The sequence below is a fragment of the Cupressus sempervirens genome, chromosome 5 (assembly GCF_028749045.1).
Source record: "Cupressus sempervirens isolate cs-2001-9-10 chromosome 5, ASM2874904v1, whole genome shotgun sequence".
Classification (NCBI taxonomy): domain Eukaryota; kingdom Viridiplantae; phylum Streptophyta; class Pinopsida; order Cupressales; family Cupressaceae; genus Cupressus; species Cupressus sempervirens.
This window is the reverse complement of record NC_143122.1, coordinates 918,131,098-918,147,233: the sequence shown is the minus strand read 5'-3', so window position 1 is coordinate 918,147,233 and position 16,136 is coordinate 918,131,098. Positions and strand designations below refer to the sequence as shown.

General features: G+C 31.0%; 1 protein-coding gene across 1 annotated transcript; it reads right to left on the bottom strand.

The window, feature by feature from the left end:
• Nucleotides 1-3,648: 3,648 nt before the first annotated feature.
• On the bottom strand, nucleotides 3,649-14,770 carry LOC149558909 (L-type lectin-domain containing receptor kinase IX.1-like). Its single transcript, XM_089831107.1, has 4 exons — nucleotides 14,613-14,770; nucleotides 4,945-5,359; nucleotides 4,449-4,857; nucleotides 3,649-4,337 (listed from the first exon to the last, which is right to left on the bottom strand). The coding sequence occupies exons 1-4, from the start codon at nucleotides 14,768-14,770 to the stop codon at nucleotides 3,649-3,651; spliced, it is 1,671 nt and encodes a 556-aa protein (XP_089687233.1).
• Between the last annotated feature and the right edge of the window lie 1,366 nt (nucleotides 14,771-16,136).

Sequence of the window (16,136 nt, the reverse complement as noted above, 5' to 3'; positions counted from 1 at the left end):
GAGTTGAACATTAACCATCCAATGTGGAGTGCATCATCTAGAATTCATCATACAGCTTAAAAGGTGTGATACAATGACAATCACTCTTTGTTATTTGTATTTGGATATCTCGCATGGAAGAGAGAATACTCTAGACCAATATGGTGCTCTTGATATTTTAATGCTAATCTTGTTTACTCTTTTAACATTTAAAACACATATGATACACATATAATACTAAGCACCTCATCCTTATATGATATAATATAAAATTTCACCCGATATTGCTCAATTCGCAACATTTGACTAAATATCTTTAAACCCTCCCAAATAATATTCCACTCATCTTACCAAACTGTAATCTTGGGACACCAGATGGGAAAGTGTTTTCAATATCAAGCGATATGGCATTCTTAGTGGAAATCCTCGTGGATATTCTAACAAAGTACAAAACTGACATTGAAATTCATGGACTTCTTGTTTGATATTACATTTTAGTCTTTTTGAAGGCAAGCAGGCATGGTGCAGAAGATGGTGGTTAGCATATAAGTCGAGTCATTTTTATAAAACGTTAAATTCCTTGTTAGTTTGTTGTCTCTATTTTACTTATTGATTTTGTGATTTGGCATTCCCTAAAAACACAAATAGAAGTTGAGCATTTCTTAATGCAATCAGTCGGGTGATTACATATTGACATACCAACGAACACATAGGCCTCTCCGCGTTGCATTAAGTTTCATTATTGTTTTTTACCGATAAGACCTAGGAAATTGTTGGTGATGATGAAACCTCGACGACACGCAGGTTCCATCAAGGCCTTGGTTGAGATATGAAGAGCGTGTAAGAGAAATATTTTTGATGTCATCTGCTACAGAATTTGTCGTGGAATTCCTTTGGCCATCACAAACGAAAAACATCGAACAGGTTGAAACTCTTGGGGATTCTTGGTGTGATGTTCCACGAGTTCAATCTTTTTTGAGGCAAATAGGCATGGTCCACAAATGCCGGATATCATAGACATCCATTTTTTCGTATAGTATTTTAATGCCTCGTCAGTTTGTTTTCTCTAAGTGGCGTTAATTAAGTCGAGAGGCTTCTACAATGGGAGCACATTTTGTTGTAAACAATCTAACATTTTGAAAAAAATTGACAGGTAGTTGAACAGTTATACCACGTCCTTTATTGAAATTCCATTCGGACTTGACCAGCAATGCCTAACACTGACGCTTCCCATTCCCTCATTAACCACAATGTATTTTTGGTTTGAACGCTTCGATATTTCCAAACACTAAACACGCGTCTTGTGAGTCCGTAATTACAAACATCAGGTCCAGTCGGGTCGTCATCAAACAACAGTTTATTGCTAATAGTGTGAAGACACATTTAGACATTTCTAAATATATTTCTTCATCATTCACTCGAGCAAGAAGAAAGCCAATAATCTGTTATGACAAGAAAACCAAATGTCTTGCCTTATGCTCCATTTTTACGCGTTACATGTTTTCAATTCTTTGAAGTTGAACCATCACACATCAACATTATATATGGTAAGATCCTATTTTCTTTTTTATTCAACATTGTATTGAACAACAGGATCGATATTCTGATTTCTATTCAACATTGGATTGAGTAACAGGATCAATATTATGATTTCTATTCAACATTAGATTGAGCAACAGGATCATTATTCTGAGTATGTATGTTTATGTGTTTTGATTTCTTCTATTTTTGAAACTTTTATTGTGTTGTTTTTTCTTATTTTCAAAGCTCTATAATTTCCTTAGTTTTTCTTAGAAACCTTGATAGAATAGATTTTCTTCTCAATTAGAAACATTGTAGATTTGTATTTCTTCCATTTTAGAAACTTTTATTGTGTAGTTTTTTCCTATTTTGAAATCTGCATAGTTTCCTTAGATTTTCTTAGAAACTTTGTTATATTAGAAATTCTACTCAATTGCAGATTTCTTTCTATTTCTTTCTCTTCATTCAAAACATTAGATTTTTAGAATTTAGATATTATAGTATTAATTAATCTGACTTCTTCATTAGATTATTTGAATCAATGATTATATTCCTCTATCTATTATTAAAATAACATTACACAACTATTTTAAAATAACATTAATAATGGTAATTGTTTGCAATTTTTATAATTATATGTTTCAATTTTTAATTTTTATTAATGAGTAGTAATCTTTTTAATAGATAGATCAATTTTAATATATAAAATTTTAGATTATACTATTTTTCATGTTATATTGTTAAAATTCATATATGCTATCAAATTATTGATATTAGAAAAGCTTTTAAATTTGTTTAGATTTATTTACTATGTGAATTAATAATAATAATTGTTTGCAATTTTTTATAATTATACGTTTTACAATTTTTAAAATTTATTTAAATAAATAATTTGTTCTCGAGAAATATATTAGTATAAAATTATGATTTAGTTAAATTAATATTCAAAATATTTTAACAAGAATAAAAAATGTAGGAGTAGGTGGGTTCAACGTTATTTTTAGATTTATATCAATTATAGCTCCTACAAACTATTATTAAGATTTTCAACAAAAGTAGAATAATTTTTAAGCAACTAATTATATTCTATAGGTCCTATGAACTATTATTGTACTATTAAATTAAAGTAGATGGATTTGAGATTAGCTAATTATACTATTATAGGTTTTATCAACTACTATCATGATATTAAATAGTAGTCGAATAATTTAAATAAGCTCATTATACATCATGAAACAATTTAAATCTAATACTTTAAGGAAACTCTTTAATAAAAATAGGAGTTGTTTTTTTAAGAAATAGAAAATTGATTTGAAACCAATCCATTATATAGTTTATCAAACATCCAAGTCTAGATAAATAAACATAGATACACATGTACACTTATAATTAATTTATATATTTATAATGCATGATACATTAATTTTTATTAATGAGTAGTAATCCTTTTAATAGATAGATACTTTTTAATATATAAAATTTTAGATTATACTACTTTTCATGTTATATTGATTGATCAATATTATTGTATTGTTGTTATGCATCTTTTGAGAATAGACTTATGGGAAAATAATTTTTTATTGCGTGATAATGAAAGAAAGTTTAAAATTATAGGTATCATTTAGTTATGTATTTTTAAAGAACAAAATTTATGAAAAAATAATACCTAAAAACTTTGTTAGAATAGAAACTACATGGTATCTACCTTGTCTTGTGATGTATGTAAGAAGTAGGTCCTAGCCCTTGATATAATCTCTAACATTTTGTTCAAATTTTCTCAAATTTATAAATTTCAACCTTATATTAAAATAGATTAGAAAATTTCAATTAGATCTATCAACTAAGTCTGAAAGATTAATACACATTTAAATGAAATGATGCATCAGGAAATTTAAATTTTATATTTAAGAATGTCTTTTAATTTTTATAAATTTTATTCTACTTATAAATTTCAATTTTAATGTCTATCAAAATATGAAGAAAATAAAAAACAATATTTCATGAAATGTTATCTATTTTCTCCTTAATATTTGAAGTTAGGTTTTACTATTAAATTTTTAAATCAAAGATTAGAACATTATATAAATAATATTAAGAACATATAAGTTTTTTGTTAAAAGAAATTAAATGTAATAGATGTAAACAACATTATATAAATAATATTAAGAACATCAGAAGGTCCAGTATGTAATAGATGTTGATAAGAAAAGGGAAACAATTGTGTTCTTCAAGGCTGTGATCAATCGGCCGCCTTCCGCAGGCAATTTCTAGTGTAACCGCCCCAAAGCTGTACACGTCAGGTTCTGGACTGGTTTTCCCTGTTATGTAGCACTCTAGAGCAACATAACCCCACGTGCCCGCCACCATGGTCCTATGGGAAGCCTCCTGGTCACGTTCCATCAGTCTCGCCAAACCAAAATCACCAAACTTTGCATTGAAATCAGAATCCAACATTACGTTGCTTGCCTTCACGTCTCGATGAACGACACGCTGGTCCCACTCTTCATGGAGATAAACAAGAGCAGAGGCAATGTCACAGGCGATACTATATCTTCGGCTCCAATCCAGCGTATCTTCCTCTTCCCCAAAAATGTGTTTATCCAGACTCCCATTTGGCAAGTACTCATAGACAAGAAGTAACTCTCCCTTTTCGTGGCACCATCCTAAAAGCCGCACAAGATTACGGTGTCTCAACCTGCTGATTGTTTGAACTTCGGAGACATACTCCTTTCTTCCTTGTCTCGATCCTTGAACTATTCTTTTCACAGCTAGTGCCTCCCCGGTGCCGGGCAGGATTCCTTTGTAAACGCTGCCGAAGCCGCCTTGTCCAAGCTTTTCTTTCTCGCAGAAATTTCATGTCGCGGCACTGAGCTCGGCATAAGAAAAGCTTCGGGAGCCATGAGAATAGCATTCGTCCAGCTCTGGATCTCTCTCTTCGCTAGCCTTACCTTCTCTTCCCCTTTTTCTGAGATACTGCCACCAGCGACCAACTATGAAGCCACATAGGACCACAACAACGAAGAACACGCATATCAAATAAACTTTCACAGAAAATCTGTTTGCATTGCCATTTCTAAGTAATTCAGAAGTAAAATTCCAAACTTTTACGGTGTGCGTCTCTGTGTACTCTCCAATGGCAGCCGAGAAGCCAATCTTGATGTACTCTGGTAGACAGTTGCTCAGATCTATTGTGTGGTTAAATAGAGGGATTTTGGGTTTAGAAGAATTATACCAGAGAAAGAAGTGCAGAACCTTTTCTATACCGTCATAATCGACCCAGGCATCCCATGTCGCATTTGTGAGATTTTGGTGTGTAGAGCGATTAAATAGATTTGATGTATTGAGCGGAAAAATGAACTTCGAGAAAATGCTATTGACGTCGATCTCAACATGATTGTCATCAGGATCGCAATCGTTGTTTTATGTATCAAACTCCATAGCAACCATCTGATAAGATGATTGTTTAAAGCTTTCCTCATTAAACAAGCCAAGAAATCCACCATAAGCGTCCTTTGGTGGTTCCAGCTCGAATGGTGCCATGAAGAGCGCAAGTCCATCTCCATGATTATCGTATATTTCATTGTTCAGATCAATATTGAAGTGAAAGTAAGTTGAAAAATTGGCCAGAGCCCTAGTAGACCTATTCCATAGCAGAATTTGTTGTGGAATGCCTTTGGGCATTACTAAAGAAACACATCGAATACGTTGAAATTCTCGGCGGTTCTTGTTGCAACATTCTGCAAGTTTAGTCTTTTCAAGGCGAATAGGCATGGCCCACAAAATGCCGGATATCATAAACGTCCAATTTTCCGTATAACATCGTGAGTTTGTTTTCTCTAATATTATGATCCGGAATTTCCTAGAAAACAAAAGCACTTAAAGGAGCTGAGGTCCCTCTCTTTTGATCAAAATGGAAGATGAATCTTTTTTTTAAGGATTAGGACATTGGGTGATCACTACAACATGAAGGGGGGTTTTAAGATAATATTGGAGATAATTTTTGAGTAAATTGTTGTAAATGGAGACAAAAAAAAGTTGTGTATTGTCTTAAGTATTGTTTTTAAGTGAGTGTCTTAGACTATTGTCTTAGAAAGACAATAAGGAACAACACTATTATTGTGTCTTAGAGATGATTTTAATTTTTTCTTTATAGAAACGTTTTTAATCTCTCTTATTTTCTTCTTGAAAATAGTTAGAGAAAAGATGGTATGAAAATAATAAGTTATATATATTGCAATGTAATTAATTAATTCATGTTAAGGCATGATGGATTTGAACCACCATCCCTTGCTTGTAATACAGGGGCTCATCCATTGAGGTAGCACCTTCTAAAATAAGGAAAAATAATAGTCTAAGGTTTTACAAATAAGAGATACAAGAAGGGAGCAAGGCAGACTGATTGAATGAGTAGGAACATTGATGATGACTTGAGACTTGCATGTGGATAGATGGTGATAGGCTTTGGTAGCTTTACATCTTGCACTCAAGATTGCATGCTCATCACATAGATGTTGAAACAAATTAGATGGAACTTAAACTTGTTTTAATTGTAAACTTTAATACATGGTTTCAAATGTTTCTTAAAAGGCTAAAGCTTTCGATAGTTTTTAAAAAACTAAACTCTAATTAAAAAACCTTTACAAGTATGTTCTCTACATGTGCTGACTTGAGGCTTTGGAAATGGGTATGCACATACAACAAAAGAGAAAGATTTTAGCTACAATTGACCTCGTAAACACGTACACCTAATGTGGAAGTAAACACAGGCATGACAAGTATTTTTCATCACCACATATGCCAAGACTGAAAGCCTTTAAAAGTAACTAATTTATTGAATCAATTTTACATTGTTGTCCAAGAAGACCATTAAACTCAAATTCTAAACACAAAAATACACATCAAGTAGAAGTTGAATTTTCATAGGGAAGATGATGGAAGAAATTTTTAAAGAACTTAAAAACAAGCCAAATTGAGTGTAATAAAATAGGGGAGTGCATTGGAAATTAGGTAGGCTATTGTGAACAAGAAGGAGAAGTGGGGTTGTGGGGCAATGATAGGGAGATGTGAAGAGGAAGAAAATAGCGAAGAAGGGTGCAGTAAGGGTGTAGGAAGAAAATAGACATTATAATATAATTTTTTTGTTGCAAGTTGCATAAAATCTCACCGGATGCACAAGGCCTTCAAAGTAAAAGCATTTTATACCGAATACTTGTTGGTTTAAGTTGAGCATTGTCATTCCTATTCGAAGGAGGATGCATCTGAATAGTTTTGACAAGCTATAAACACTAGTTTTAGGTTTTTGGATTTCTATCACAACAGTAGAATCCATTCAGTCGGATAAAGTAATTTTTATCCAACCTAGTGTGTATTTAGTTCTAGAAGTTGATGTTCCAGGCATAGTAGATATATATATAGTTATTAGCATGTGATAATTGTGGTCATAAAGAGACTGCACTTTCCCATTAAGGAATTCCCACACAAAATAATGTATACCCAATTGTAGTAAAGCATCTACTTAGATAGCTTTAGTTTAAATAATATAGAACAAAAAAAATCCATAATGAAAACTTGAAATATATTAACACCCACAACTTCAAATTTGTGTACCTTAATAAAATCACTCTGATTCCAACATGTTTATTGAACCACCCATGTATATTGTCTAACTCATGAGCTCGGAAACTCTAGCCATTTTCTTTAATGTAAATCAAATAGTTTACACTTTTTATTACTTTATATATCCACCTAGCTCCACAATAGTTCATCCTAAGAGATCACCCAAGAAAATCAATTCAACTAATATTTTGTTGTAGTATAATCTAAAAACATACCACATTTATTTACTTTTACCTCTAACTCATAAGAAGAGCAATAGAATGGAGAGATTGTAGACTTAAGCGAGTTACTATAAGATCATCTATGCTTTTCAGTGAAATAAAAAAATCTAGAATAGGAAGGTTGATGAGCTCCTCAACAAAAAAAATAGAATATAATATAGCTTGCATTCATGAAGCTACTAAAAATTTACCATGATGGAAGCACAAATGAGCCTCTTGGAATAGGAAAGGTTCATGCTGTAGAACACTAGGGATGAAACTATAGTTGTTTCACTAGCAACACCTAAGCTAGGATCCTGCCTATCAATTTTATATGTAGTTCTAATAGCATCCATATTCCCTAGCCTCCACAGACATTTATGGTCATTGTAGGGATCACCGGCTTGCATAATTTAAGGCAAGTCTCAATAATGTATATACCCACTTGAGATAGAGATAGTGATTCATGACTAAAAGCATTCACACAGTTTAAACTTTATACCTAAACAAATATAGTGTTTGGGTGAGCAGTAGTCTTGAGAAGATATTTTATGGCACTAGCATATCCAAGTCTTTTCATTGTAGAGCTCACTACCATGAATCTACCAAATTCCAAATAGCTCCAAGAGAGCATTGAGCTATTTAAGTTAAAATTGGGCATAGATTATTGAGCTAGAAGAGGAGACATTCTTGGGCACTAAGGCTTGACATAACTTTGAAAGTTGGTTAACGGGGTTAATGGGGTGTGATGGAAGGATTGTGATACTTAGACAATATTTTTTCTAGATAGATCAGAATAAGCTTGGGTCAGTGCTATTTCTCTTTGATTGGGAATGCCATGAGGAATATTTATCACATCTCTCCTTAAGGAATGATGGTCTCCCATGTAATGAGAAGCTCCATGGTGAAAATTGAATTATTCTATTTAAATAGAAATATATGAGAAAGGAATAGACTCACTGAAAGAAACGTTGGAAGATTAAGGACTCATTGGTTTTTCCTATATTCTAAAAAAAAATTAAGTGGAAAGAAAATTTAAACTTATTTGCATAAGAAATGATGGAAAGTCAAGGTCCTCCCTAAATGATCTACACAAAGTTTACTTAGATCTTGTAAAGTCTAGTTGGCAACTATTAGTATTTAAACATTAAACCAAATTTCCCCTTTTTTTATTGACCAACCGCTAGTTATGAAAATAAGAGGAAAGGTCAAAGAACCATACAATGTGGTTTGAGATTTGTCTCATACTTTATTCATGTGATAATTCTATAAGAGGTTCTTCTTGCAACCACCTGTACCGTGTGCTTCCCCTCAACATATTAAAGCCAAGTAAAGTAATGACCAAACCTTGTGTCAAGAGTTTGTCTTACCATTGGCTTAAACAATATGGTATTCATGCTTTCAATAATGATTATGACACAAAATGTGAATGTGATATAAGTAAAATGCATAAATTTATTGTTGATCAAATGCTACAATCTACAGTAAAATACAAGCTCACCATGCTTAACTAACCAAGGCAGACTATTGTCCAGCATACAGATGTCTATCTAGTATGTAGAGGTAAGGCTTTTTAAATTCAGTAGTTGACCTTCCAATAAATGGTGCAAACATGCTACTGCAAAATTTGCCTGCAACCAAGCTTTAAACTTGGATATCCAAATAAACAAAGCCATCATAGTAGCTAAAACTTAAAAAAGCATGAAATTCAAGGAAGTAATTGCCCATAGCATGATTCAATACAACCAAAAATTTGCAAAAGAAGTAGTCATCAATAATTATATATAGTTACAAAACAATAAGAATTGATTTTAGATGGTTTGAGTGTTAAAGTCAATTTTTCCAGTTTCTCTTAGTTGACTGTACAGGTTATGCTAAGCATACCAAGGCTATCATGCTATATTTTTTTTCAATGTATTTGTACTCCAAGTTTAGAAAATATGAATTGTTGGATCTTAATTTAATTCCTAATCCAAGCTTGCTATTTTGGAAATGAGTGTTTGATTCCATTTTCTTTTAGAAAGTCTTCCATTGAACTTTCTTGTGTCATAACTTTGTGGACAATGTGTTGGTCTAGGTATTCTCTGTTGAAATCTCTTGTGTCATGCTTTCTTGGGCAATACATTGATCCAAGCATTCTATGCTAATTCTCCAAATCTTTCTTAGCAATTGATGTATTTTCTACCTCATCCTCAGAATTTTTTGTGTCACTTTAAGATGTCCAAACTTATAAAATAGCATATCTATGCCAATTTTAAAAATAGATATTTGACTAATAGCATAATATAAAGTAGATCTTTCTTTCTACTTGGTTTTTCTATCATCCCCCCTACACAACACATAGTGGATTCAGAACAATAAAATAAGCTTCTCTAACTATGGACAAGATGGGCCAGCCAATGATAACATACAATCAGCCTACTGTGTTTAATTGTCATACAAATAAGCAAGAACATAAGTAAATATCAGAAATGACCTATTAAGTTTTTTTAGGACCATAAAATGATTTTTTAAATGTAAAAGAACATTAAATGTTTTACACATACTTTTGAAACCTTTGGACATGAGTTCCCTACGAAAGAGCATGGTTTTTCTAGCATATGGAGCAACCATATGCACTACTATTCTATCTCCTATTTTTTCCTATAATGGGACCCCAAATAAGGAAAGGCCTCTAACTTAAATCTTTCTCAGTTTTTCTAGAATTTAAAATTTTCCTTCTTTATTAACAAATGATTATATTGTAAAACCCTCTTAGCAATATCATAATTTGACTTTCTATGGAAAAATTGTCCTCATTATCAATGATTAAATTCTTGTAATTCAATTTACATGTATTTTCTTCTCCTTTGCATAGGTTGCTAGGATCCTTTTACTTACAAGAATTCATTTCTTTTATTTAGTTTCTTCTATGCTATTACTTTAAAAGCTTTTGTTGATCTTGATGGAGCCTACTTTTTAACAAAATTAGAGCTCCCATCTTAGCATAATGAGTCAAATTATAACAAAAATTGGACATTAAGCATGGCAAAAAAATCAAATGTAGAAATGATTCATGAAGTTCATGATGCAGGTGCATCATAGGGACATCTTAAGAAGTCTAGGAATGGAATTGAAGATAATGCATACAGCATTGAACTTTAAATTGGTTGAAATTTTACTTGTAAGTACTTGTGATAACATGTAAAATGAGGGAAGACTTGACAACAATCATGGCTATAGTGTTGTTCAAGATCGCATGGTTCTTGCAAATGTTAATGGAAGCTTAGGGGCATACCAATTTAGTTGTATTAATGAGGAAGGACAAATGGAATCGGTAGGACCTCTGGTGGAAATTGCAATATCATAGAAACTAGAATTACACATATTGTAAATAAATATTATTTTCTATGTGTTAAGCTTTACAGTCTCAGACAATAGTTGTATTTAACATGGTTGACTTGTAAGTATATGTGCACTCTTGTGAAGAGAAACAAGCCTGTATATGACACGTGGAAACAAGCCTGTATAAAACATATCAATTAATAAAAGGATAGCTCCATTGATGTCTACCACCTACAACACTCAGAAGCCCATGCTAATAGCAGAATTATATCTTTGTCAAACATACAAGCTCCTACCTACACCTTTACTTTGAATTTCTTAGACTAAATTATTATATCTTTACTCATTTAGCTTAGGATATAGCAGTATAATAGTTCCAGTGTCATGCTCTATATGCAATGATTTCATAAAACGTATCAGTTAAGAAAAGGAAAACTCCATTGATGTCTACCAGCTACAACACTCAAAAGCCAATGCCAATAACAGAGTTATATCTTTGTCAAACATACAAGCTCAATTATTATATCTTTACTAATTTAGCTTAGGACATAAATATTTAATTTAAACCAGACTAATCTAATTCCTATAAGGATAATTAAAATTATCTACATTTATTTATCCAAATTACAAAAATTATCAATAATTAGAAATAATTTACGAATAAACAATTTTAAAAAAATTAAACATTTAATGACAAATGAAAATCTATTTTTTATTTTATTTTGAGGCAATATAAGGCAAGAGGAAACCTATTTTTTAGTTTGTTTGTTGTTCCATTTGTAATTTAAGGTCCCCAATGCTACTTTTATCCCTTACCATTGTAAGAATAACGCCCCAAAATGTGAGAAATTATGAATCTACAAACAAAAATGTACTCATTGAGTGAGTTGAGAAAATGTCAACATGCATGCAAAATTTTTTGATAGACGGTTGATGTTGGAAAATATTTATTGACAAAATGCACAAAATAGAATTATAATAGACTCAAAATTTTCCATGTGTGTAAATATTTTAATGTTGTATACTAGGAAAAAAATAAGTATAAAACAAATCTTAAGCAATTCCAAATAGAAATCCATGCAAAGACCTAAGAATGTATATATTTTGTCAAATGCTAAAATGAGCGACAAAATATATTGCATTATTTTCAAAAATATTATCATCATATGAGCATTTATTTACACTTCAAGAGACTACTTGATGGATTGCAAGTTTTGGCGTAAGATATATAGGGATTTCTTTGTAGAGTAAATCATTACTAGAGCCATGCAAAAATACAAAAAATCTAATGACTTGAGAGAATTTACATCAATTTAATTTATTTTTTATTTAGTTCAATGGGTTTGAAAAACTATAAGAAAGTGGCATGGTTACCAAATAGGATACTAAGAAAAATTAAAAGTGAAACACAAAAAACCTCAATCAAAAAGATGGTAGAATAGTTTTTCCTACAATATGCAGAGTTATTAATTTCAGAAACCAAGAATTCTATTTATTCTAATGAGGGATGGATTCATGTTGAATCACTACTCATGAAACATGGGTCAATAAGTTTGACTAAAAAACTACACAGTTAAATCTTGATAGAAATGTCACACATCAATAAAATTTATCCTATAGTATGTAGTGCATAAATATTTTTAATTTCATTTTAATTAATTATTCTTATTTTCTCATTAGTCCGTATGCATTTTGCTAGGGGTTTTATATTTTATCTATTAAGAATTTTAAAAGAAAACTATTCCAACCAATGAACAAATGGCAGTTTAAAATTATTAACACATTGTAATTATTTTTAATTGCCCAGGCTAGAGTGGACAGGAACGATAAAATAGTCAGCTGAAATGCAAGGACACTGTAAGATTCATTAATACTTTTTAAATATGGCATTTAATACTATAGTTACAATTGTCATGGGTGAATGCCTTTCCATTTATGGTTCTAGATTGTTCCTAAATTTCTCGTGAATTGTTGTAGACCTTTTGGATCTATTCTAGAGTCTACGATGGTTTTTAAGTTCCCTGCAAACAAAAGTGAAAATTGATTTGATATTTGTTTTTCCTTTTGGGGTCACTATCAAAAGTTATCTGTAAATTTTTCTTGTCATCAAATTTGGGAGTTTTTGACAGATTATTGAAATAAAATTTTGTAGATAAATTTGTGCAAGGTTTTCTCCCACTTCCACATTGAGATTGTGTGTTAAGTTGTACAAATATTAGGTTTGTTAAGGATATCTAATGTAGTAGAGCTTAACTCTGCTATGATTTCCCCCATTTCGTAGTGCAATCTTTAGATTTTATGATAAAGGAGAGGTGATTGCATTGGTCTTTCTATGATTAGATTTCTTTAGTCATTGGTTTCCGTTATTTAAATTTGAAAAATGAAGATTTTGTTATTCTATTTGTGGTGGCTATTTCTTTCATGCCACTCCAAAATTATTCAATCATCAGGATAAGTGTTACATGATGTTGTAGTTTTCCATTTATTTAAACTCTTTTTTCAGTTATTGTCTATCTCTGTGTCTACAGGTTCGGTGATGTATAGGGTATTTTTTTTTGGTGGCAGGCAAGTTTATATATATTGTGATTTCTCCATTAAAAAATTTCTCATCTTTTCAAATATATTGCACTATATCATATTTGTGAGCTAGAGAAAGATTTTAGATTTGTAATAATAGATTAAGGATGAATGTATTAGAAGAGTTGATTAAGTGCATAGGTATATGCAACGACCGATGGAGGATTCAAGACCTAGTTGGAACCTCATGGAGTTTAACATTAACCATCCAATGTGGTGTGCATCATCTCAAATTCGTCATACAGCTTAAAAGGTCTGATACAGTGACAATCACTCTTTGTTATTTGTATTTGGATATCTTGCATGGAAGAGAAAATACTCTAGACCAATATGGTGCTCTTGATATTTTAATGCTAATCTTGTTTACCCTTTTAACATTTAAAACACATATGATACATATATAATACTGAGCACCTCATCCTTATATGATATAATAGAAAATTTTGCCCGATATTGCTCACTTCGCAACATTTGACTAAATATCTTTAAACCCTCCCAACTAATATTCCACTCATCTTGCCAAACTGTAATCTTGGGAGACCAGATGGGAAAGTGTTTTCGATATCAAGCGATATGGCATTCTTAGTGGAAATCCCTGTGGATATTCTAACAAAGTAGAAAACTAACGTTGAAATTGATGGGCTTCTTGTTCGATATTAAATTTTAGTGTTTTTGAAGGTAGACAGGCATCGTGCAGAAGATGGTGGTTAGCATATAAGTCGAGTCATTTTTATAAAACATTAAATTCCTTGTTAGTTTGTTGTCTCTATTTTACTTACTAATTTTATGATTCGGCATTCCCTAGAAAACACATAGAAGTTGAGCATTTCTTAATGTACTCGGTCGGGTGATTACATTTTGACATACCAACGAACACATAGGCCTCTCTGTGTTGCGTTAAATTTCATTATTGATTTTTTTACCGATAAGACCTAGGAAATTGTTAGTGATGATGAAACCTCGATGACACACAGGTTCCATCAAGGTCTTGGTTGAGATATGAAGAGCGTGCAAGAGAAATATTTTCAATGTCATTCGCTATGGAATTTGTTGTGGAATGCCTTTGGCCATTATGAACGAAAAACATCAAACAGGTTGAAACTATCGGGAGTTCTTGTTGTGACGTTCCATGAGTTCAGTCTTTTTTGAGGCAAATAGGCATGGTCCACAAATGCCGAATATCATAGACATCCATTTTTTCGTATAGTATTTTAATGCCTCATCAGTTTGTTTTCTCTAAGAGGTGTTAATTAAGCCGAGAGGCTTCTACAATGGGAGTACATTTTGTTGTAAACAATCTAACATTTTGAAAAAATATGACAGGTAGTTGAACAGTTATACCACGTCCTTTATTGAAATTCCATGTGGACTTGACCAGCAATGCTTAACATTTACGCTTCCCATTCCCCCATTAACCACACTGTATTTTTGGTTTGAACGCTTTGGTATTTCCAAACACTAAACACGCGTCCTGCGAGTCCGTAATTCCAAACGTCAGGTCCAGTCAGGTCGTCATCAAATAACAGTTTATTGCTGACAGTGTAAAGACACATTTAGATGTTTCTAAATAAATTTCTTCGTCATTCACTCGAGCAAGAAGAAAGCCAATAATCTGTTATGACAAGAAAACCAAATGTCTTGCCTTATGCTCCATTTTTACGCATTACATGTTTTCAATTCTTTGAATTTGAACCATCACACATCAACATTATATATGGCAAGAGCCTATTTTCAATATTATGATTTCTATTCAACATTGGATTGAGCAACAAGATCGTTATTCTGTGTATGTATGTTTATTTGTTTTGATTTCTTCTATTTTTGAAATTTTTATTGTGTTGTTTTGTCTTATTTTCAAAGCTCTATAATTTTCATAATTTTTCTTAGAAACTTTGATAGAATAGAAATTTTTCTCAATTAGAAACATTATAGATTTGTATTTCTTCCATTTTAGAAACTTTTATTGTGTAGTTTTTTCCTATTTTGAAATCTGCATAGTTTCCTTAAATTTTCTTAGAAACTTTGTTATATTAGAAATTCTACTCAATTTCAGATTTCTTTCTATTTCTTTCTCTTCATTCAAAACATTAGATTTTTAGAATTTAGATATTACAAAGCTATTTTAAAATAAAATTAATAATGGTAATTGTTTGCAATTTTTATAATTATATGTTTTAATTTTTAATTTTTATTAATGAGTAGTAATCTTTTTAATAGATAGATCAATTTTAATATATAAAACTTTAGATTATACTATTTTTCATGTTATATTGTTAAAATTCATATATGCTTTCAAATTATTGATATTAGAAAACCTTTTAAATTTGTTTAGATTTATTTACTATGTGGATTAATAATAATAATTGTTTGCAATTTTTTATAATTATATGTTTTACAATTTTTAAAATTTATTTAAATAAATAATTTGTTCTCGAGAACTATATTAGTATAAAATTATGATTTAGTTAAATTAATATTCAAAATATTTTAACAAGAATAAAAAATGTAGTAGTAGATGGGTTCAACGTTGTTTTTAGATTTGATCTTGTAAGATTTTAAATCTTTATATAAGTGTTGCATTCTACGAACTATCATCATCATGTTGAAGAGTAGTAGATAGATTTTAGATCAACTAATTATATAGTATGGGTCATGTGAACTATTATCATGATGTTAAATAAAAGTAGATGAGATTTATATCAATTATAGCTCCTACAAACTATTATTAAGATTTTCAACAAAAGTAGAAGAATTTTTAATCAACTAATTATATGCTATAGGTCCTATGAACTATTATTGTACTATTAAATAAAAGTAGATGGATTTGAGATTAGCTAATTATACTATTATAGGTTTTATCAACTACTATCATGATATTAAATAGTAGTAGAATAATTTAGATAAGCTCATTATACATCA